Below are 24,832 nucleotides of genomic sequence, written 5' to 3'. Positions count from 1 at the left end.
TTAAACAATCCACCCGCCATTCATTCACAAATGGAACAATAACCAAGCGCTGACCAACATCACAGGTGATCTGCTCGCCCGCATCCTATCTGACCAACATCACAGGTGATCTGCTCGCCCGCATCCTATCCCAAATTCCATAATAGGAATAATAATAATAATAAAAAATAAATGCCCATAAAATTAATTCCATCATTTTGAAGGCAGAAAAGAAGTTAAGTTACTGACATGATGATGATTCCATCTGTTCTTGGCTTTCTATGGCCTCGACCGTAACCTAGCAGTGAGGGATGTACAGTACGTATGTGTATGCATGGGTGATCTGTTGAATAAAAAGAATGAACCCGCACACTCATCTGCTCCAATAATTTAATGACACCGTTTTGAGCCAAGGCTCTTCATCGGTTCAAAGGTTTTTCACTCAAAAAGAGCCTTGGCTCATTAAATTACATTGGAGCAGATGTTCATTCTTTTTATTCATGATACTTTCCAACCCAGTATTCCATTAGTTTTTGATCTGTCGAATGACTCCTCGTTGAAATGAAAGGTAAATTGCATAATGTGGCATGTACTGGAGATAAAATAAATAAAACAGAATATCCCCGCCAAATCTTGTGATCATTCTCCGGCAGAGTGTCCCACAAGTGTAGCGGTTTAAGGACTGCTGTGGGTATCGAGTAGAGAGAGAGTGTGGAAGTAGTGTTTGTTCATCTGGGCTGCATGTACACGGGGGGGCTGGTCAGTGGTTCTGGGCTGCATGTACACGGGGGGCTGGTCAGTGGTTCTGGGCTGCATGTACCAGGGGGGGGCTGGTCAGTGGTTCTGGGGGCTGGTCAGTGGTTCATTCATGGTGCGTGCGGAACGGAGCCTATCTTTCTCCTACAGCACGGCCTGGGCTCGTTCTTTCATCTTCTCCTCCTCTCGTCTCTTCATAGCCTGGATCACAGCCATCTCTTTGGCCTCCTTCTTCTGATTCCTTTCTTCAAACAGCAACCTGAGTCATCCAGAAATATACAATGTAAGCAAGCAGTCATCTAAATTAGGACGCAGGCAAAAACAGGGAATGTAATGTCATTTGGTCCACTGCTGCCCCCTACTGTAGGTCTCTATGTTGACTACTAGAACAGTGGTTCTCATTCTCAATCATGTGAGGACACTGAGACCCCCTTTCCACTGGTTGGTTCCCAATGGGAACCGGTTCAGTTCTTTTTGGTTCTTAGTCCATGAGCCAGACCGAGCTCCAAAATTGGAACATTAATTATGATTTGAGTGTGCAAAACCATACCTATATTAGATTGTTATCACCATGAAACTTCCCCAGTTGATTACTTACACGAAGACAATGATTTATTGTATTACAACATTTAAAATGTGTAATATGCAAATGAGGCATTATATAGGAAAATATGCAAAACATTTAAAATATGAAAAAGCTACTACTGTGGAAGGGTTATCATATATTTATTTACTTATATTGATCCTATAAACAATATAATGTAGGTACAGTTTTGTCCACTCAATTCAACCAACCGGTAGAAAAGGGGTCTCAGGTCCCTTTTCCACCGGGGTTGAACCGGTTCAGTTCAATTCAGTTCCATTGAACCAGTTGAGAATGTTTCCACTAAAAATGAATTGGTACAGAACCCAAACAGTTGGTTTGGAACTGGAACCAAATAAAATGGCCGCCGGCTCCGTGAAAGCACCAAGGTTCCAAGAATCTAGAACGGAAGCAGTTCTAGGAACCAAAGTTATTTTGGTGGAAAATTGAGAATTTGAGAACCGGTGGACTAGATGGTTCCTTCCTCCTGGTACCTGTTTTTGATGATCCTCTGGACGATGGCGTCCGTAGTGAGACTGTTGCTACTTTCCACAGTACGCAGAATCCCTCTCCTCCTGGGCTCCTGGTTAGGAAGAAATCAAAGAAATCAACCTCGTCTCGCACTTGTGACGACACTTGTGAAAATGCTCAATGGAAAGGTTAAAGGTGAAATAATAGATCTTACAGCATATGGATCAGAGCCATCCTTGTCAGGATATATCTCCGTCTTCCCATGGCACACTAGATCCACCTGTAAATTGAAAGCCGCGCGTACGTAGGCAGTTTTTATTTGAGTGAAATTTGTTTTGAAATGAGATTGTTCTGTTGTTCTCGTGTTTAAGGTGGAAACTGTAGCCGTGGTATTTACCTTACCTTGAAATGGTCCAGCAAATCTTTTGTGACTGCAAAGGGTGCCCCGATAACCACTTCAGAAACATACTGAGAAAGAAACACATAAGAAAGAACTGTTTGTTATTGTTGTTTTGATTTTTTACTTACAAAAGAAAACTGCAGTGCTAAACATTTACATGTTTAGCGAATTTCGCTCTTTATTGTTTCCTTTCTTCATCTTTTCATAATTCTTTTCATATATGGCAGCTATGGCCCTACATAGGAAAGAACTCACCCGACAAGCCAGCACACTGAGCGTCCTCTCATGGACATTCATGATGGGGTAATTCTTCCCTTTGTAGCGATTCACCTCCTGAAATAAAGTAACGTCAAATCACAGTCAACGAAATGTACAGTATACATGTAGCTATATCTCATACATTTGTAACCATACAAAAAGAGAGTAGAACTGTACCTGATCAAAGTGCAACCCCACAATAATATATGGCTTATCTGACAGCTTATACACTGCCTCCAGGAAATCCACATGGCCAATGTCTGCGGGGAGACTGGTCAAGGATCACTACAGTTTCAGATACTCAGCTCTCAGCGGACTCAGGTCCATATAGAAATAGGTACAAAAAAGAAAGAAGAAACACGACAGGCACTAAAACCATTAAAGATGTAAAATATAACCCACAGGCAGGACACACAGGCATTTTAGCCAGTGCAGCCTTTTAGTCTGTACGCAGTGGTGTGGTTCTACTGTGTTACGCTACAGTATATACGTAGTATGCCGCACAGAGATTTTCAGGGGAAAGCGTAGTATCTGCTAACCATTTCATCCATTGACCACACGCCAAGCGTACAGCCTATTTAGCCTATACGTGTGCATGTCGTGCAGGGAATGAATGTCGTATGCCCTCCAATAAAAAACAGAACACACAACTGTCTGCATGTATAGAGGGTATAAATCGAGTGGCAAAGTGAGTTTAACGTTGTTTAACGTCGTTTAATGCAATCATATAGGAGTTTTCTGTTTGGATGTATGGACTGTCAAGGCCAGAAAGTAGTTTTATTTTTTTATTTTTTACGGGTATGATGATGTCACGCGCATACCCTCTATAGTAAACAGTTCATTACAGGGCTTGAGAGCACTACAATGATGCAATTTGCAGGTACATCCAGTCATGAACTTGAACATTTTATTCCTAGAATTGGTTTAAAAGTCCTCACTCCTGCAGGGCAAACATTTGACTAGCACTTAGATAGCCACTTAGATATGAACTTAGGGCAAAGGTATATCGGCCTGGTCGATATATCAGATATTTATTTGACTTTTTTGACAACATCTGTATCTGAACTTATGCAGACGATTTTTAACCATTTCAACCTTTTGGGCATGTCAATATAGACAAAAATGTACTGTCTCTGTCAGGTGGAAACCTCATGTCCAAATAATATAGTACTTTTAGTCAGGAAGCCTATAGGTCATAGTTATTTCAGTCAAGAAGCCTATAGGTTATTTTAGTCAGGTCATAATCATTTCAGTCAGGAAGCATACTGTACAGTATGGTCATATAGTAATTTTAGTCAGGAAGGTCATATACAGTATGCTCATCAGGATACGGAAGAGGTCAAAGGCTCCCCCCACGTAGATGATGGTGTCTCCAGGCTGAGGCTCCTGACCCGAGGCGAACTGGATGATCTTCTGGGAGGTCTGCAGGAACTGGGACACCCCTGTCCACGGACTGTGTCCTTTCTGGATTCACAGACACAAGTAAATGAGAAGATGCAGTCAAGACAAGATGTGCTCTCAAATACTGTGTAGTGCATTGAACAGAGGATGCCATAGATATAATTATACACGTACGGTAGATACAGCATTGGCTGCTGCCGTTCATTGGAGCCATGCCTCAATGCGGAGGTAGGTCTATCCACATTACATTCAAATCATCATAACTTGCTGTCTGTATTCGCAATGGATTCTAAAGTGGGTTTGGGTTGTTAGTTGTTACACATGCCAGACATGAAGTAACAGACTTTTGAATACAGACATTTTTAACCTTTACCTATACAACTCAGGCATATTTCTTGCAGTGGAGTTGTTGTCCCCTACTAATATGGCACCGATGTTAACATATTATGATCCAGTGGATCCATGTGTTGCACAGTTTAATGTCTATGGAACACTGAATTCTCATGCTGCACCAGCGCCCTCGAGTGGCATGAGAAGCACATTGAACAAATGTCAAGACACAGAAACATCACTGGCCCATTCATCCAAAGATGTGCATTTCTGCTGTGCCTTCTACATTCACATCATTACCCTTCCAGTCGGAAGAGTGAAGGACAACCTAAAAACAGTGCTCTTTTCTTTTGCCACCGTAAGGACTCACGGCGTGTTAAGTTTCCCCATCCGGGAACGGGGTTGGCATTCATTGTTTCCTCGCCAGTCCCGCAGCATGATTCTGCACTAGGCCCACAGTAAAGGCCTTTGTTTGGAAACGGTGGCATCTGGCCCAGAGGACAACTTAGGAAACTTTGGGTAACAGACTGGCTAAAGAGGCAAGGATTTGGTCCTAAATAAATAGACCCTGGTTTAGAGTTTGGGAGTAAATCAAGTGGGCAGAATTATAATGACTTTGACATGAACCCTAGAGTCCGTCCTTAGTCTGGGTGGGCAAAAAAAAAGCAAAAACATCCGGCGGAAATAAAATCTGCAAGCTCACAATGTATCGTGTTGCGAGGCGTTGCGAGATTTTAAATCGTCTATTTTTATCCAAGAGATTTGGTGTAGAGGAGGAAAAGGATGGGACAAGATACTACCTTAGTCCTGATGTCACTCCCACTATACCGCTGGGTCATGACTCATGGTGTTATTTTTTCGCTTGAAAATCCCAAATCTTAGATTGCGTCATATAACTGTGTTCCCAAAAAAAAAAGAACACCCTGGCGATTTTGTTAGGTATGTGTGTTGTTTATGATATTGAGTTACATTTCATAACGTCTGTGTTTGGAGAGAAAAACATTTGTACTTTTTCACCATCAGTTGATGCTTCATATCCTTATGATTAAAATCACCCTGCTGATTTGTTTATTTCTGGATCACAGCTCTAATATGACACGATCTAAGATTCCCCTATGGGATTTTCAAGAGAAAACCCAGGGGGATAGCGCCCTCTAGCGGCAGAGATGTCAGACTTCGGTGCTCTATAGACGAATTCAGAAAGGGTTTCATGGTCGCTGCTTATGTATTTCCTGTAGGCGGACTCGACATAGCTGCGGGGTTTAAACCCTCACCAGGCACACCTCTTCTACTACAGTGAACGGTCTTTTACCTGCTTAACTGTTAACACTAACATTACAAAGATGCCCAGAACATCGAGATGAACCTGTTTAGTTTATGGCTGCTCAAACAGTAGTGGCAACATAAAAAAAAGAAAAACGGAATGTCAAAATATCCACCGCGGGGTCTGAGACCAGAGCCATTGAGTAATGGTTGAGACGAAGCAGTGAAAGGTCCTGAAAGATACATAACGTCAGTCTTACCCAATACCCAATCTTTCTGTTTTATGAACACATGGCTGCTGTACTTTATACCTCATACTAAGCATTTAAAGTATGAGGTATGAGGTATTTTGACATTCAGTTTTTTTTTTTTTTTTAATGTTGCCACTACTGTTGGAGCAGCCATAAACTAAAGAGGTTCATCTCGATGTTCTGGGCATCTTTGTAATGTAAAACTGTAGTAGAAGAGGTGCGCCTGGTGAGGGTTTAAACCCTGCAGCTATGTCGAGTCCGCCTACAGGAAATATGTAAGCTGCGACCATGAGACCCGTTTCTGAATTCGTCTCTATTGATGATATGCACACGGCTGCCATCTTGCCAGCAAGGTGCTACCTAGGTGCAACTTCCCATAGACCATTCATCATGGTTAAAGTGTAATAGGAAGAATGATTTGACAGACAAGATGCTTACCTTTCCAAAGTTGTCCGTGTGCTGCTGGTAGTCTGGGCTACCCTGAAGAGGTGAGATGAGAGTGTAAGGTTAGGACATTGGTTCTCAAAGTGTGGTTTGGGGACCCCCAGGGTTCCAGGGGGTCCTCAGCAAACGTAATGAATATAACATTATAACATCATAATCATTTTAACCACTTTGTATGATCTACAAGCTTGTACAGCTGCTATTTTTGAAAATATATAATTTGTCGAAGTTTGTTTGGTAAATTTTATAAAACATAAATGTTCTGGGATGGGGGTCCCTGGCACAAAACATTTTCAGACAGGGATTTGGGGGCCAAATAGAATAATTCAATTTGGGGGTCCTTTTGAGAAACACTGGGTTAGCAGACAGAATGCTCTTACAGGGGTGAGTGGTGACAATAAAGACACTGTTCTACTCACTATGTTGCTGTGGTGACAATAAAGACGGTTCTACTCACTATGTTGCTGTGGTGAGAATAAAGACTGTTCTACTCGCTATGTTGCTGTGGTGAGAATAGATACTGTTCTACTCACTATGTTGCTGTGGTGAGAATAGAGACTGTTCTACTCGCTATGTTGCTGTGGTGAGAATAAAGACTGTTCTACTCGCTATGTTGCTGTGGTGAGAATAGATACTGTTCTACTCACTATGTTGCTGTGGTGAGAATAGATACTGTTCTACTCACTATGTTGCTGTGGTGAGAATAGAGACTGTTCTACTCACTATGTTGCTGTGGTGAGGATAGAGACTGTTCTACTCACTATGTTGCTGTGGTGAGAATAGAGACTTTTCTACTCACTATGTTGCTGTGGTGAGAATAGAGACTGTTCTACTCACTATGTTGCTGTGGTGAGCTTTGGTCATGAGCAGCATCCTGCCCACCAGGTCTGTGGTCGACACCCCCTGTGTTCTCTTACACTCCCTGGAAGAACAGAACATTAGGTGTGCAACAATTAATTAAAGAAATCTAATCGGTTCGATCGATCTACAAAGAGATCTTTTTTCGAGGGTCGCTAGCCCCTCCTATGCACAGCTTTGTGTGTAGGTGTGTTTGTAGCACAGAATGTGATGATTTGTGGCTGATGTATGATGATAATTATCGCGCCCCACTTCACACTTTTTTTGAGTGGTGCAACCACTCCAAGGAACAGCAATGTCCTTCCGTCCCTTAGAGTATGTCCTCACCTATGTGACTATGAGTAGCAGTAGGGGCAAAAGTGGCGCTGTTGTGCCAGAAACAGAGAGAGCGAGATAGTGTTGCACTGTTGCCTGCTAATTACACAGAGAGAGAGAGAGAGAGAGAGAGAGAGGGGGGGGGGGGGGGGGGCAGGGGGAGGGAGTTGCACCACTCAGTTCACATGGGTGTGATTTTTTTTGTTCAAATTGATTATTATTATCTTTAATTAATTTGATTAAACCCATTAAAAGCGGGAAAGCATCTGTGTAATTTTAGATTTTAGCTACATGTATGTATGGATAAAAAATTAAACTCTTTAGATTTAGAGATTTAGAACAGTGGTTCTCAGAAATAGCTAGAAGCTCTCTCTGTGAGCTTGTACATTTAACATTTAACTTTAAAGTCTTTGAGAAATCTTCTCTTCTGGGGATCCCTGGCACAAAACCTGTTCAGATGGGGGGGTCAAATATATATCAATGTGGGGGTCCTTGAGAACCACTGTGCAATGACATCATCATATTCATCACCTCTGTGTACTTTACTTTGTAGTGACTACTCACCTGTATCGTCCCGCTTTCTTAACCTCTTCATACGTGTCCTTTCCATCCACAGTTAGCGTTATATCATCTGAAATGACATCACATGATGACATCATACTGTATCCTGAGCTCTGCCACATTCTAACCACATGACCCAGAATGCGTGATTTGTCTTTACGTGTTAAGATATATATATTATTATTATTTTCGATAAATATCTGGCTGGAATGAGCAGCTCTACCTCCGTGCACACAGAAGTCACTGTTGTACTTGTCCAGGGTCCCCAGGGTGGTGACGTAGGGAGCTCCTTCCACGATCTCGTCCACCCACTTGATGGCGCGCACCATCTTGTACCGCTCTTCCTGAGTGAAGACCGGCGGGCCCTTGTGCTCTGCGATTTCACCTACGGGAGCAAGCACAGGGATTAAAGCCTCAACCTGCAGTTTCGGAACAGCAAACACATAGGTTACACAAATGCTAAACATCATAATTCTACATATTGTGCTAATCTTTTAGGAAACAGAACACTAGGGTTCCTTTCAAGCTGTTTCACAAATCACAGATTGGGACTTGGCCTAACAAACAAACAAGCCATTTGTAGAATCGGCCTCAGGTCGTAATGGGTTAACAAGGAAGAAGGTTAGCGAGTGCTAGCAGTTTGCATATCTGCAACAATGCCTAGGAACTCGTGCCTGTTTAATAATGTGTGGCTCCTGGAATAGCAGCCAAATTTAGATGTGTGGAAACAAAGTGCATACCTCTCCACCACAATTCGGAATTGTGCCCTACTTCAAATGGCTTGTTATGAAAGGTGACCATGCAGGCTGGCTGGTTATGGAATGATGTTCAATGAAGGCCTGAACAAAGCTCTCCAACTCAAACAAATGGCTGTGTGTGTCTGAATTTTGGATGTGGGGCTGGTGAAAACCTGCTATGTAAGCTCTGATGTCCATGAGGCACACAATTACGCAGGACATCATACAGCACAGACAGAATATAAGAACCTTGTGCAGTTAATGGGCGGGCCTAATGTAAATTGTACAGTGTTTACATTTTCTTCATTCCAAACTTGTCCAAGTCAACATCTCTGCTGCGCGTACTGTACTAGGCACTCTCCATTGACGTACAGTTGGAGGCCATCGATATTGTCCTTTTCTTTTTGCTGAGTTTTGCGTGATCTGCGCAAAAGGACAGTTAACCCATTTTGGGCGGGAACCCCTTTTGGTGTTTTAAACATTGTTATAATTTAGCTATTGAAAAATAGCAGATCTACAAGCTCATAGCGCGCCACAGAGTGGCGCGCTACGAGCTTGTAGGTCTGCTATTTTTGAAAAATCGTGAAAATATTTATTTCAGAAAACTGGAGGATTTAGAAGGATTTTTTTAAATTTTGAGGTCAGGCCTAAATGGGTCAAATGATAAGGGACAATATCGGTGGCACCCAACTGTATTCCGGGATGGATAGAGGGCAAGCGAATGGAAGGTGGACCATACTCTCTCCCTACTCATACAGTAGGGCCTACTGTATTGGCATTTTAAAAACAGCCCTGAACACTGAGAAGACCTTATGAAGCATGCAACACATGCATCCATGCTTAGACTCTGCCAGCACCGATGGGTTCAACATTTTAACGTTTGTGAGATAGGACTGATTCTGTGGTCAACCATGAGATCAACCATGTCACACAGTCTCAAGAGGAGCATTACCAGAGCCAAAGATCACATATTTTACAGGAGGTCAAGAAAGCCGGAGCAGATCTACTTTTCCAGTGAGACCATCAACATTCCCTTTTCTCGTCCAATACCAAACTGATAAGCCAAAGCTATACCATTCACAAGAATAAATACATAGGCCTACTGTAGTTTCATTCTTTCCAATTCACTAATTGAAACAGAATCGGCTGTCAAACAATTATGTTCGCTGTAGAACTGATGAATGTAATATCCTTTTACTGTCATTAATCCAGAAATATGAACTTATAAATATTAACCTTAACCTTTATACAATGCACATTGTTTAAACTATCAATATGTTGAATGTATTTTATCTGATGAAAGTGTAATAAACAAATATTTGTGGTTGACTTAAAACAGTCACCAAATTAGCCAGTAAACTGAAACTGAAAGATTAAGGAATAAGGATTGTTAATTTTTATTTTTCTCATGGGAACAAATGAAGTAATAACGTGAGTGGAATAATATGATGATGACCTAGGCAGACAGTTAATACATTTTGTCTTTATTCCGCTTTATTCTGTCTGCAGAGCCCATGGATTGTTTGATCAAAGAGAGGACATTGAAAGAAACGTCCTCTAATAGTGACTTGCCTCTAAAGGGTAGCCTATGTTATACTTAGCTGCTCTCCGGTGTTTGTACACTGAAAATAGAAGTTGTCGTAGAGTTAGTAGAGTAGAGTTTTTAGAAATGTATTTTTGGTGCATAACTATTATAAACCAGGCCTACGGTGGATAATGGATATTGGTTTTGCAGCAGAGGCAGCAGCACCCAGCAAACTGGGAAAAGGTCAGAAGATGATCTAAAAAAAGGGCAGGTGCTTGAGATAAAAATGGATTGTAAAACCTTACTCATCTCACTCCTGCTCAAGACACCTGTGCAATAACCTTTTCTTAGAAGCATGCGATGCCAGAGACAAAGAGCCGCGTGTGCAGAAAATGAAGAAAGGAGTACAGTGTGATGATGTCTTCTTGAGAGAGAGAGTACAGGGCGTTGTGCTCCCAAGGTCACTCCAGGGCAAACCAAACCAAACGGTGTGGCTTGCCAAGGCTGTGACAACCATACATCATTTTGGCAATATATACCTACCATTGACCACTACCACTATACAAAAGGTTATGAATTATCTTTTAATTTACTATAAGCAGGGCTAGACATTAAGGCTTGTCCTGTTGTCCGGGACAAATACAAAATCTTTCCGCACAAGTGTATTCAAATTTGTGCAAGTGACTCTTGGTTTCATATTTTCTGAGATGCTCCTAACAGCCAACAATATTGTCTGGCATTATTGTCTGGCTTTCCTAATAATCACCTTTCCAATATTGGTGATAGCCGTAGAATGTCTGTGATCTTACATACATTTCATGTATTCTAAATACAGCCATAAATCCATCCTATCCCCAAATACACAGCCATAAATACATCCTATCCCCAAATACACAGCCATAAATTCATCCTATCCCCAAATACACAGCCATAAATCCATCCTATCCCCAAATACACAGCCATAAATCCATCCTATCCGCACACGTATTTATTTTGGAATACATGTATGTAAGATGTTTGTAAGATCACAGACATTCTAGGGCTATTAACTTGTAAAATGAGAATATTCATCTAATATTCCAACATGTATTCACCAAACCATTGATTGATTTAAAACGATTTAAAATGTATTTGTGTGTGCTCGTGCTCCAGACAAGTGACTTTTGTGCCTGGATAATTGAATGGGAAATGTACTTGTCCGAAGGAGTAGAATGTACTTGACATCCGAAGGAGTACCTCAAAAGGTTAACTCATTGTGAGCTTGTAAATTGGCTATTTCCGCTATGAATACAGGTGTGCCTTCAGATTTGGACTTGCCCATTTGTGTGCCTTGCCCTGTTTGAAACCCACAGCTCTAGGGTTCACCTCAGAACAGAAGGAGTGGATAGTGTAGTCACTGTAGTGTTTCATAAGAACGGCACTGTGGGAAGAGGTGAATGTGATCCTCGTCCTGATTGTCTGCGAATACATTGAAGATCGTGAATGATTTGAATCTGAAGAATGTGGCACAGAGATTGACCACACCAGGGCACACTTGGAGGAGTGTGCAAGCAAGGTTCAATTCACAAAGTGCTCGTATTGTGCCTATACGTTGATGAGCAACAGAGAGACAGAAGTAGACCGGTGAGGTCAGAAGTAGACATGCGATTAACTACTTAAACCAGTAGCATCCGTAATGCTGGGAAAGCTTTTGCTGAAGACAGCAGATTGACAAGCTCGCTATAGGCCTTCCTATTTTAAACTACTTAAATAAAGTGATGGAAATGGGGTACAACAAATGTTGTTAAAGTTGGGTAAAAGTTTATAAAATGTGTGGGAACCCTGTCTTTACCTCAAAAGGTCCTTCGATTGACCTTTGGATCCCCTAGCCACTATCCCAGATTCCTCTGAACTCACCCACTCGTGTTCCAACCTTAAACTCCCCATCACACCAGCCCTTGTTTGTTCTGTTTCGGTCCAATAATCAGCAGCCAGGCACCAGCTGTGTGCTCTGAGCTCCAGAGGGTTGCTCTCGTGACGGTAGCACAGGGAGGGACCCAGGGATGCTGGCCCACCAATCTGTCCCACTCTATCATGGCACACTGGGGTATTCGGACACTGTGACACAAACACGGTGTACCAAAGTGGACAAAAAGAATAAAGCCCCGGAGCATCACGGATGTCAAAATGCCCTTTTATTCTCAAAGGTCCTCCGTAAACAAGTGACTGACGTCAAGTGCATCTTCACCAGCATCATGAATGGAGATGCACTTGGCATTGTAAGGTCTCTTCTTTACTTTAACATAAATAAGAAAGTAATGTATTCATCCATGCTCCAGTCTGCTGATGTGTCTCGGTTCTGTGATGCTGTGATCCACTGGACCTGCCTCTTAACTGTTTAATGTGCTGTTGGATTCCCTTTCTTCATGGTACAACAAAGTAGGCTGACCTATACTTAGTTGCTTGCGGGTGTCTGTCGCGCACCGAAAATACCTGATCTACAAGCCCTCAATGTGGCGCAGCAAAACGCTCTTGCATATCGTCTATTTTCAGTGTACAACACTGGCGCACAACTAAGTATGAATCAGGCTTAACGTTAACGAAGAGCAACTGTTGCTGTGGCTTACAACAAACAATGGGATCCTCACATATAATTGAACAAAGAACAACAGCAACCTTTCCTTCACTGACATGATAATGGGCCAGTCTCTACGAAAAAGACTACTATACCCTTTTTTGTGCATTGTGTTATCTTATCCCTGTATTCTGTGTGATATCATGAACAGCAAAGCTTGTTGTTGTCCTGTAATCTAGCTTTTCACAGATTTAAGTTATAATTCGCCACAACTGAGTTCAGTCATTTTGATAAGACGAAAGAGTATTAGAATGGGTCAAACTAGCATACATGATGATGAGAAGCATCTTGCATAAAACCTTAATGGTCTTCTTGGATATTTCAAAAAAGCAAAGGTTAAACCACTGCCAACAAGCTGCATACCAATGTTTATCACATGATGCTAGAGAAGTGTCAATGATCACCCAGTACTAAGAACAAAACAAATATTTAGCATGTTTTGGGCTTTTTATGAAGAAAACCAAAAAGTCTGGAAAGAGGTGCAGTTTGGCTGACAACTTAGAGCCTAGCAACGAGCGTGCTGTTGCAGCGACCCTACAATAAAGTTCCTATCACACAAAGATCCTCCCCCCGCATTATCTCAGAGCACCCCTAGGGGTCACGGACCCCCTGTTAAAGACCCCTTCTCCATTCATTGGCTCAGTGGTCAAAATGTCAACACTGTTGAAGCGGTGGAACCTTACTGTCTGTGTGTACTCCAACGATGAGGTAATCTCCCATAGCCTTGGCCTGTCGCAGCTGGTTGGAGTGGCCATAATGGACCATGTCATAGCTGAGGAAGAGACAAGGAGAAGATACACGCTTAACTTAACTCTGGTTTTTCCTGTGATACAACGCAAGCTCTCTTACCCTCTAGTACAGTGGTTTTCAACCAGTGGTTCGGGTACCACCAGTAGTCCTTGAGGGGGTTCCAGGTGGTCTCTTATAGATCTTTAACTCTTGAGAGCGTAAAATGAAACTAAATGGACGCTCTCAAGAGTTAAATGATTGTTATACCTCTGCATTACTACACAATTAGAGAAGGTGTTATTTTGATCAACATGTGCTTGTTGTCTCTCCTATGGTACCACAATACAGCATGGAGTTGTGGACAAAATCTTGAAAAGGGTTGAAAACCACTGCTCTAGTAAAGTAGCCCTAATACTGTACTCCAAACAGGTGCAGGCACAACAATAGAACAAATCCATTTAAATCATTATTAAAATAATAATTACGACCTTGTAGATCCGCATTTTTTTTCTATTTCCGTGCAACACTAAAATGGTAAATGGTAAATGGTGCATTTATATAGCGCCTTTATCCAAGGCGCTTTACATAGATTGTGCATTACATTCACCCATTCACACACACATTCATACACCGATTGCTGCGGAAGCCATGCAAGGTACCAACCAGCACATCGGGAGCAATTTGGGGTTCAGTGTCTTGCCCAAGGACACTTCGACATGTAGCCAGGAGGAGCCGGGATTCGAACCGCCGACCCATGGATCATTGGACGACCTGCTCTACCTCTTGAGCCACAGTCGCCCCCTGTTGTAAGACAATGTATAAAATAGGCACAAGGTTATATCATACTACTCGATTCAGTCGATAAAAAAATATGTTAAATGAAAATAATGCTCTTCCCAGTTATTTCATTATTTTAAAAAGTAATCGACAGAATAAGAAATAAAGTATGTTGAATAAAATATGAATTTGATCACAACCTCGACAGACAAATGTGTTTTCACTGTCCCCTATATTATGTAGCATAGGGATAGCAGACAGATGGTCATTAGCCCCCTCTATGGTCACAGGCTGCAGGATACTCACCTGGTAATTGTTGGGTCTACACTCTGCACACAGTGATGTCTAATGTACAGGCAAGATAGCACCAAGATCAGGATGCACACCATAAGTGTAGTAGTGGCTTTGTCAACATCAATAAAACTCCAAAAATCCACTGAGGTACCAGCCTCAGGTAGTGAATCTTACGCAGCCCATTACCCAAGAATTTCTTGCAGGTTGGTGGCATTTTATTCCATTTCAAAGATAAATGATGGCAATAATCTGCTTCGCTTGGACCCTGTCACCCTGGGGTGCATACAGTATCTTTGGTAAATAAATGCATTTAGCTGGAGCACAAAATTAACTGAAATAATACAGCTGTAAGCTAAATAATTTGTACCAAATACAGCTTCCAAGTTTCCGATATACTATTGGTCCGACTGTCATTAGACCGACACCCTACCCAAAACCCTAACCTAACCAGGGTTCATCAAAGTTGCCCACCCCTGCCCTATCCAATGTTTTGTTTTGTAGCCTACTGCTGATGTTGGCAAATGGCAATAATAGCACAGTAAAGATGATAATAATCTAATATGATGTGTGTAGTTCTTTATAGATCTAGCCTCTTCATTTTTTATCTCAAAGTGCACCAGATTGAAGCATTTTCATCGCAAATTTAAAAACAAATTCTAATCTTGCATAGGACCACCTGAGTCATAGAACTGACACTGCCTGCTTGATTTAACAACGCAATATGATTATTTTTTTACCCCCTCAAAAATCTCAATTGACCCCTCAGTCATTTCATCCTGCAGCCCTGAGTAACGTCATCAGACAGCATACTGTACATCATATATTTCAAGTATGAGCTTGTAGGTCGGCTAATTTTGAATGCCTGCAAGTGTTTTAAACTGTTGCCCGTTTTGCAGGGGATCACCTGGAACCCTCTCAAGGACCCCTTGGTGTCCCCCAGGCGGGCCCCACTTTGAGAAGCCCTGTTACATAAGACTTGTTGGGAGGAGGCAGGCAGCCAGTCAGCAGCATCTGCCCTTGAGTAACCCAGGAACGCTGAGAGGGTGAAGTGATTGTATTTCTGTTGTCTTTTTTTCTTTCTTTTTTTTGTGCAGGGATGGATTTTCATCACACCCGGATCACAGGTGACTAATAAAAAATTAACTAGTTTGTTAACAGACACCCAAACAGAGCCAGGGCTCCGTGACAATAATACCTGCAAGAGGACTGCGGTTCGTTGACAGCCAGAGTGTACAGCACGGAGACTCACACATTCTACCAGTAATGGCTTAAGTAATAATGTATGGATCCACTAAAATGAAGTAAAGAACCGTTTACAATTATTCGACATTTGAACAGGAACAATTTCAATGTCTGTCTACTAGTGCTGCTATGACGTTACACACTTAAATCAACACCATGTCGGACAATAAATATTTAAATATATAATTATTTAATTGTGTTTGTATCTGATATCGAGTGGTTGAACTCACAGTATGTGTTTGCATCGTCTCAGGTGACCCTAGAATGAGTCAATAAAGAACAGGACAAGTGCATGTCTGCACCGTTACATGAACTGGAAGTGGACTTTACTCGAGGCCCGGATGATGATGGCAGATGAACTTTAACCTCGTTAGCCCAGCTGTGTCACAGGAGTAAAAACAACATGAGCAGAGTACATGCCTCGTTGGGGACAGGGAGACAACATGAGCAGAGTACATGCCTCGTTGGGGACAGGGATGACTACACAAACAACTAGGGGTGTACATATTGATTATTATTCTATTGATAACTTTTTTCATTTAATTGAGTAATATTTATATATAGACTATATATAGTACTGTATATCAACAAATAAACACAACAAAATTGATTTCTTATAATTTAAATTGATATATGTGATTAACCACTTCGCCTGGAAAGGTGCCAGCTTAGGTGGTTCGGGCATCTGGTTAGGATGCCTCTCGAGCGTCTCCCTAGAGAGGTCCTCGATGCACGTCCCACTGGGAGGAGACCCCGGGGCAGACCAAGGCGCAGATGGCGAGATTACTCACTGGCCTTGAAACGCCTCGGGATCCCCCAGGAGGAAGTCACTAATGTTGCTATGGAGAGGAATGTCTGGAGCTCTCTGGTGGAGCTGTTGCCCCCGCGACCCGACTACGGATAAGCGGTTGAAGATGGATGGATGATTAACCACTTAAAGGTGTAGTTCACCCCATGAAGCTTTGAATTCGTGGAGATTTAGTTTTTGTCGCATTCATTGGCCAATAATTTGATGTCCGGGTCATTGGTCAATAGGAATCGGAGACTCATTTCAGTCTCCTACCAGAAACTCTACCAGTCATCAAATGATTGGCCTAGTGACGTAAATCGTCGTTCTAGCTTCTAGATCTGCCTCCCGAGTCCCCACCCCCTGCACAAAATTGACTATTTGTATTAAAATCGATTAACAATATAATTATATATATATTTTATATATCGATTACTTGGATTAACTGTCCCCACCCATACAAACAACGTGACGTTACCGCCGGGCGAGAAAGACGAGGGCTGCCTCCTCCTTGGAACAATTAGGCCTTTATTATCATTGTGCTGACACTGCAGAATGTCAATAAGTACATGGTGAGCATGGTCCAGCGCAATGTGTTCACTATGGAAAGTAACTAAGTACATGTACTCACTACTCAGGTACTGTACTTAAGTACAATTTTGAGGTATTTATTTTTACTTTACTTGAGTATTTCCAATACATTTACTTGTACTCGATTACATCCCAGAGGCAAATATAGTACTTTTACTCCATTGGACAATTTTAGTTACTAGTTACTTTGTAGATTTTAAATAATATTACAAAACTTAACCACTTCAGCCCTATATAGACGTCACGTTGTCTAGGCTATTTGAAAATAGCAGATCTACTCACAAGCTTGTAGATCTGCTATATTCAAATGATTTTATACATTTTTAAAACATGAAATGTAAGATTTCTGCATAATAAGTACTTTTTACTTTCGTTACTTTAAGCACATTTTGATGCCAATACTTTTGTACTTTTACTCAAGTACATTTTGAATTGAAGAGAAACAAGAGTATTTCTGCATTGGCAGTATTGATACTTTTACTTGAGTAAAAACTGAATGTGCGTACTTTTTCCACCACTGCTGGCAGGTGTGGCCCACAGGGGTTAGATGGGGTTAATGACATGAGCTGTGTTGACACTGGGGCTCTTTGCGAGCTAGCCCACCGGTTAATATCGTGGCATCCCAAATATTCCGCAAACATTCCATTAAACCACAGCGAGGCCGGGCCGCACCTAAACGGCTGGAATTCTCCCAGAGAAAGCCCCCGTTAATCCTGGTCTTCGAGCAACGCAGATTCAGAGAATTCCTCTTCTCTCTCTCGCTCTCTCTCTCTCTCTCTCTTTGTGATGAGCCCAGTTTCTGCCCAGGAGAAAAGTTTGCCGTTAAGTAAAATCCTCACTGCTGATGAAGTTGCTGCTGACTCTTGATGAAGGTCCAGAGGGACAGAAACGTCATGTTGATTTGAATTTTAAAAAAACGGTGCTGCTGAGCAAGAGCAGTGTGGGATTTTTGTTTGTTCATGGTTGATTCATTTGTCACTGTAGTGTCCAACACACCTGCGTCTGGTGCCCTATTCTGGGCTCGCCATAATAGGCAAACATTCAGCAAAATAGCAGATCTACATGTGCACGACACATTACAATGTGACACGTTATATGAGCTTGTAGATCTGCTATTTTCGGCAAAAAGATTTGGCATAGAAGGAAAAAAGGAGGGCGACTAATATGGGGGGGTTCTGTGAATACTGTAAATATCCTCATTTATTTTATATGTGAAGAAAATGCACTGTTTTTCTAAGAAAATAAATCAAAATGTGAGGAAGTTTAAATCAAGATTTAAGAGGTAAAAGTTTCCTTATTACTTCCATTCTGATGGAGTAGGCTCATTGCATATTAAATGGATAAATGAACACTTGAGTATTTGACTGTGTGAAAGACGGTCTATGCCGTTATAATTTGTTCTGGTTACATTACATCTCGTGCCCACACACAGTGCATCTTCATGTGCAACAACTACACAGCATGAGTCATGTGCATCCAAAGTGGATGTTCCAATTTAACATGGTTTCTGGGATGACTGAGATGAGTCATCATAGTCCAAGATGTGACAACAATGGACTATCCATGCCTTCATATCCTCTTGGCTTAATTATTGCAACTCTCGCCATACAGGAGGTATTGAGCAGTCCGCACTCAGGCAATTACAGCTGGTGATAAATGTGAGAGGTCCTCTTATTAGTTTTTAAAATCATCACATGGGCTGAACTTGTGGAACCTTATACCCCAGTCAGGGCTCTGATGTTTGCTGACAAGTCCTGGAGGTAAAAAAAAACCCAACAGGGGTGACGGTGCCTTTTCTGCTGCTGCCCCTATAGGCTCTGGAACAGCCTACCCATTAGAAGTGCTCAGACTATTGGGGTTTTTAAATCTATCCTCAAAAAACATTTATTTACTCTAGCTTTTAATATGGTTTGAATCAATAGTCTTCTAGCTTGTTTCATTATCTTTTTATTTGTGCAAGTCCTGTGACTATGTTGTTGCACAGGCCTTGTTCTTTTCATGCCTTCTAGCACTTTGGTCAATTTTGATTGTTGTAAATGTTGTGCTATAAATAAAGCTTGATTTGATGATTTGATTCTCCTCAAATAACCTTGACAATGGAAAGCATCACCTCTGAAAAAATAAACAAAATAAACAAACAAACAAACAACAACAACAACAACAATTGCCCAACAATTTCCCAAAATGAAGGTGTAAACTAAGTGACATTTATTTTAAAGAATACATTGTGTTAAACAGTTCTACATTCCAATAGAACTCATTGCTAGTGAGTGTTCAGTAACAGGTCTCCCCATCTCTCCACTCCTTTAGTAAACAAACTCATAGGCTACAAATGATGAAGAGGGGCGTCCGCTGACCTAAAGGTCCAGGCGCATGCTACATATAGGATCTGGCCTGACTGCGCGCCGCATGTTCAGTACCTACTACCGTTCATGACGACCTTTGCTGCTATCAATGAAGGCACAAAAGCCAAAAACTAATCTTTTAAAAAAAAAGAAATGAAGAAAAACTAAAATGTATAACAATCAGAACCATAAACTGTATGTCTGAGTTATATTAAAGAATTAAAATAAATAAAGGTCCTGTACCTGCGTCAGTAATTATTTATACTGTATCCAAACTGTATTGATGAAAACAAAACACAAAACTTGTTGCTTTTTAAATTAAGTTATCTACAACCCATCATATTTATCTGAAATAAAAAAAATAAGAATTCAATTCAAATGAAAACTCAATTTAAAATGACAAATGTTAATGTTCAAATTCAGATTTTTTAAGTCCCGCAATGCAAAGTTCCTTTAAATATCTCCAAAGAGTATAAAAAAAGGTTCCCAAAAGTAATCCAAAAGTAATCGAACCAAAAATTGTAGATCTTCTATTTTCCAAAATCAAGTAATCCATAAAGTCCTCAAATAAAAAGGCAATGCATTGCTCAAAAAGGGAATGAGGAATATTCCTCACCCAACCTTCACGTCAGGAGGCCACAGCAGGTTCCCCTCTGAAGGGATTCAGAGCTAAACCCTCAGAAATCTTCTTTGACCAAACTTTTCTTCTTCCAGAAGGTTTCCCGGCCCCACTACGTGGTTATGTGGTTTATCAATTTCTGATTATGGTTTAGCATTGGCCCCAAAGAGTCTCTTTTACAAACTACCACCAAACACTTTTTGATACCTAAAATGGAACCCACTGCTGCCTCACTTCCTGTACTTTTATAACTGTTCCTGGTACCTCACTTCCTCGAACTATTGCTAACATGCTTTTTCCCCACAGCTGAATGAATGACCATGGTTTAACTACACTAAACAAAATGTATTTTCCATACACTACGTAATTTCTCAACCGTTTCAGGCGCTGGTAGGCTCGCCGGAACCTGGGGTCTGGATGTTGTGGGGACTCCCCAGGGAGCCCCACACGGTATCTCTGTCATGTTCTGGTCTGGATGTTGCGGGGACCCCTACACGGTACAGTTGCACCGCTCACTTCACACAGGTGTGATTTTAAATAATAGCTGATATCATGACAACATCGATATCGAGGTATTTGGTCAAAAATGTTTTAATATTTGATTGTGTCCATATCGCCCAGCCCTAGTTCACATTAACAATCTACAGGTTCATTCCACCCAACAACAGATACATTATGGCATGCAAGTGTAAACAGAACTCCACCATAAACCTGGCCTTCATCAATGTATAACCTGTGTTATCCACCACTACACCAATAAATCATTAGGAGGATTCTATGTAAATAAATACAGCCAGAAGAACCTAAAGGAAGATTTCAGAATTCAAAATGAGCTTTTTTGTGCATAGCAGTTGCTTACTAATGTCAGAATTGGCCTTACAGCAGACGACGTTTCACCTTACAGCTCCTGGTTGATTTAAAATAGATGACCCACCACAATATTTATTTTCTGTTTATTGAAGAGTTGGAGAGATGAGTAGACCCCTCTTACTGAACTAACACTATAGCAATGATTACTTTCAGAGCTTTTACTTTTCAACAAAAATAACTAGGTATAAATGTACATCTCCCCATGTGTGTTTGAATAACATAATCTATGAACCTACTCGACTCCAGAACCTGCACAGTATATAATCATATAATCTATATAGTTATAAATGAATCAAATGTGATTACCATTTCCATGACTTGCCATTACTTGTGTCATTTCAATTTGCAATGCAATGCTGACTGCAACTAATTCTGTAATCCTGTCTCTATGTAGTGAGCTGAAAGGCTTGACCTGAGTTTTTACTTTTTACTATTTGAACATTAAAAATGATGTTAGTAGTACCTACAGCCTACGCATGTCCTCAGTTTGTAGGAATAGTTAGTACAGTATGTGTTCTCACTCATTCTGACTTTGTTGTTGCTGCTGCTGCTGCTGCTGTTGTTATTGTTATTGAGTGAGTTGGCAGAGTGACACAAAGCCACTCACATAGTTCAGTGTAGCCTTTCCACATGGACAATCCATCACCTGCGGGTTACTGGGCAAGCTACATTATTACATTATATTAGTCACATATTACACGCACGCACGCAGTGCAAAAGTCGCTGGAGTAGTGTAGTAGATTTGTCACATTTATTTTATTGATGGTATCCTCCATATGGATTTATATATTCAGTATAATTAATGATCACATTCATTACTGTTCTTTACTGTCCATATTCTAACAGGAAGTTCAGTTGCTTCACATAGCTATGCAGTTTGATTTTTTAAATATATACAAATATCTTGATTTTAATAGGCCTATATGAATATACCTAGGCCTATTTCATTAATTTTATTTTCCTTACATTACTTGAATGGAATAGTGCTTTTAAAATGCCAGTGGTTCTCAAAGTGGACCCTCAGGGTTCCTTGAGTTGGTTCCAAATGGACCATTACAGGTCCATAACTGAGAGTGTACAAATGGAAACAAATCAATTGTTTTACACTGACAGCTATGGGGATTCTTGAAATTAAAACATTTGAGAACCAATGAAATGTTCAAATGACGTTCAGCAACAAATGAACTTGCCTGACCCATGTGTGCAATGGACTGTAGGATGTGTGAGTGCTGGAACATATTGTTATAGAAACATCATCACGATCCCAGGCAGTGCACGTACTGCGTCTCAGGACCAAAGGAATGTTGGCGCACATGTTTCATTCTGTGCCTTGAATAACCATTACTGGCTCCACAGGCACTGAGAGTACCGTTTATGCAGTGTCAGTGAAAATGTCTTCTCCATCAGCTTGCTGTTACATCATGTTGGCATATGTTGCATGTTATATCATGTCGGCATGTAATACCGTATGTTTATCGTTAGAAGGATTAGTGTGTTGTCATCAATTTATCACCAGTGCTTCATGGAGATCGGTGCAGGATTTGTACTGTACATGATGACGTATTCACAGCCCTCCCGCCACATCGGGGCTGGGCAACATACAGTAGATATGATATCAAGATTGTGATATGCGACTAGATACCATCTGGGATTTGATGGCATTATGTCTGTTGTCTTGTCCTGGTTTTAATCACTTAAGATTTATTTTATACTTTCGGAAATCGTCAAAAAGAAAAATATTATATCGAGGTATTTGAGGTATTTGGTCTCGAGGTATTTGGTCAAAAATGTCTTAATATTTGATCTTGTCCATATCGCCCAGCCCTAGTTCACATGAACAATCTAAAGGTTAATCTTGTCCATATCGCCCAGCCCTAGTTCACATGAACAATCTAAAGGTTCATTTGATCTTGTCCATATCGCCCAGCCCTAGTTCACATGAACAATCTAAAGGTTCATTTGATCTTGTCCATATCGCCCAGCCCTAGTTCACATTAACAATCTAAAGGTTCATCTTGTCCATATCGCCCAGCCCTAGTTCACATTAACAATGTAAAGGTTCATCTTGTCCATATCGCCCAGCCCTAGTTCACATGAACAATCTAAAGGTTCATATCGCCCAGCCCTAGTTCACATGAACAATCTAAAGGTTAATTTGATCTTGTCCATATCGCCCAGCCCTAGTTCACATTAACAATCTAAAGGTTCATCTTGTCCATATCGCCCAGCCCTAGTTCACATTAACAATCTAAAGGTTCATATCGCCCAGCCCTAGTTCACATGAACAATCTAAAGGTTCATCTTGTCCATATCGCCCAGCCCTAGTTCACATTAACAATCTAAAGGTTCATATCGCCCAGCCCTAGTTCACATGAACAATCTAAAGGTTCATCTTGTCCATATCGCCCAGCCCTAGTTCACATTAACAATCTAAAGGTTCATCTTGTCCATATCGCCCAGCCCTAGTTCACATGAACAATCTAAAGGTTCATTCCACCCAACAGATAGGCTATAGATACATGGCATGATGAAGTGTAAACAGAACTCCACCATAAACCTGGCCTCCATCAATGTGGAACCTGCGTGTTATCCACTATAGGCCTATACATCATTTGCAGGATTTTATGTAAATAAATACAGCCAGAAGAACCTAAATGACAAAGATGTCATATTCAAATGAACCTTTTTTTTAATTGTGCATACTGCATAGCAGCCAGTTGCTTACTAATGTCAGAAATTTGGCATTTTGATAATTTGACCAAATACATATCTTCTGCCTTAACGTATTGCCTTTAACCACTTAAACCCCAGTATCCGTATTGAGGGAAAGCTTTCACAGACAATAGGAGATCAACAAAGCTCACAACGCGTCTTGTAGATCTGCTATTTTCTACAATAGCTTTCTTCTTTCTTACTTCAGTAGGGTCAACCATATGGGGGTTAAGTGGTTAAGTGACAGTCACGTGGTGCTGTGTGCGCAAGGTAACCTGATGAAATTGAGCCCCATTGACACAGGTGTCTAGACTAGACTCCATAAGGTGGCACTGCAGGCAGTGAATCATATTGAAAAGGACTCCTTGTGCAGATTCGTGCGATTAGTGTGTGACTTTGTGTGTGTGTGTGCGTGTGCGTGTGCGTGTGTGTGTGTGTGTGTGTGTGTGTGTGTGTGTGTGTGTGTGTGTGTGTGTGTGTGTGTGTGTGTCTGTCACGATTCCATTTACTTGTTCCCATGGAAGAGAACAAGTTGTCATGTCTACACTCACTGTAGGCTGTGAGTCCTAGGAGCCCATTGAAACTTTCTGGCTGCCGCTGCATGCCGTGCTGGTGGTGATGTTATATAAAATAATGCCTGTAGCCTATTCGGTGTCCCTCTCTAGTCTCTCTCTGCACGCGCGCGCGTATGCAAGTAATGCAACGTATACATATTGCAATAATGTAATGCATACATGATACAACATGCACACGAAACCAGCTAGGCTGTCATCATTTATGTCAGTCAGCTCTCAAATAGACTAGGCTACAGTGTTCAGTATTAGGCCTATGGATGTGGGCTTGCCTTGAGTCATTGAATCAAACATGCTCGCTAATATGATGCTGAGGTAAATACATCGCTTAATGTTGCAGCAGCAGCAGCATCATCATCATATTACCGTTATTAGAATAGAATGCCACCAACTTGAACTCACCAGCCATCGCACCACACCCGGATGCTTCTCCGTCTCTTCTCCGGGCTGCAGGCTGCAGCGCTGGGGACAGTCCCTGCGTCTTTCCCCCCGGCCGGTGGTGCTGTGTTACCGTTCCCTTGGTGTTGGTGGTGTCCGTTTTTGATCAT

The 24,832-nt window shown here is 41.3% G+C and overlaps 1 protein-coding gene across 2 annotated transcripts; it reads right to left on the bottom strand.

Moving 5' to 3' along the window:
- Nucleotides 1-830: 830 nt before the first annotated feature.
- On the bottom strand, nt 831-24,832 carry LOC306936337 (ethanolamine-phosphate cytidylyltransferase-like; the record flags this gene model as incomplete). Of its 2 annotated transcripts, none has more annotated exons than XM_079519823.1 (13): nt 831-994; nt 1,813-1,901; nt 2,004-2,069; nt 2,192-2,257; nt 2,445-2,522; nt 2,625-2,707; nt 3,779-3,911; nt 6,131-6,172; nt 6,974-7,058; nt 7,874-7,940; nt 8,094-8,255; nt 13,430-13,518; nt 24,687-24,832. In XM_079519823.1, 13 exons carry the CDS (start codon nt 24,830-24,832, stop codon nt 880-882), a joined length of 1,221 nt encoding a protein of 406 aa, XP_079375949.1. In that variant the 3' UTR covers nt 831-879. The 2 variants fall into 2 exon arrangements, with proteins under 2 accessions (XP_079375949.1, XP_079375950.1); XM_079519824.1 differs by lacking the exon at nt 24,687-24,832 and adding an exon at nt 16,019-16,131.

This window comes from Electrona antarctica, assembly GCF_951216825.1.
Source record: "Electrona antarctica genome assembly, chromosome: 14".
NCBI lineage: Eukaryota > Metazoa > Chordata > Actinopteri > Myctophiformes > Myctophidae > Electrona > Electrona antarctica.
Note: the sequence above shows the minus strand (reverse complement) of the source record. Positions and strands in the feature narration are given on the sequence as shown.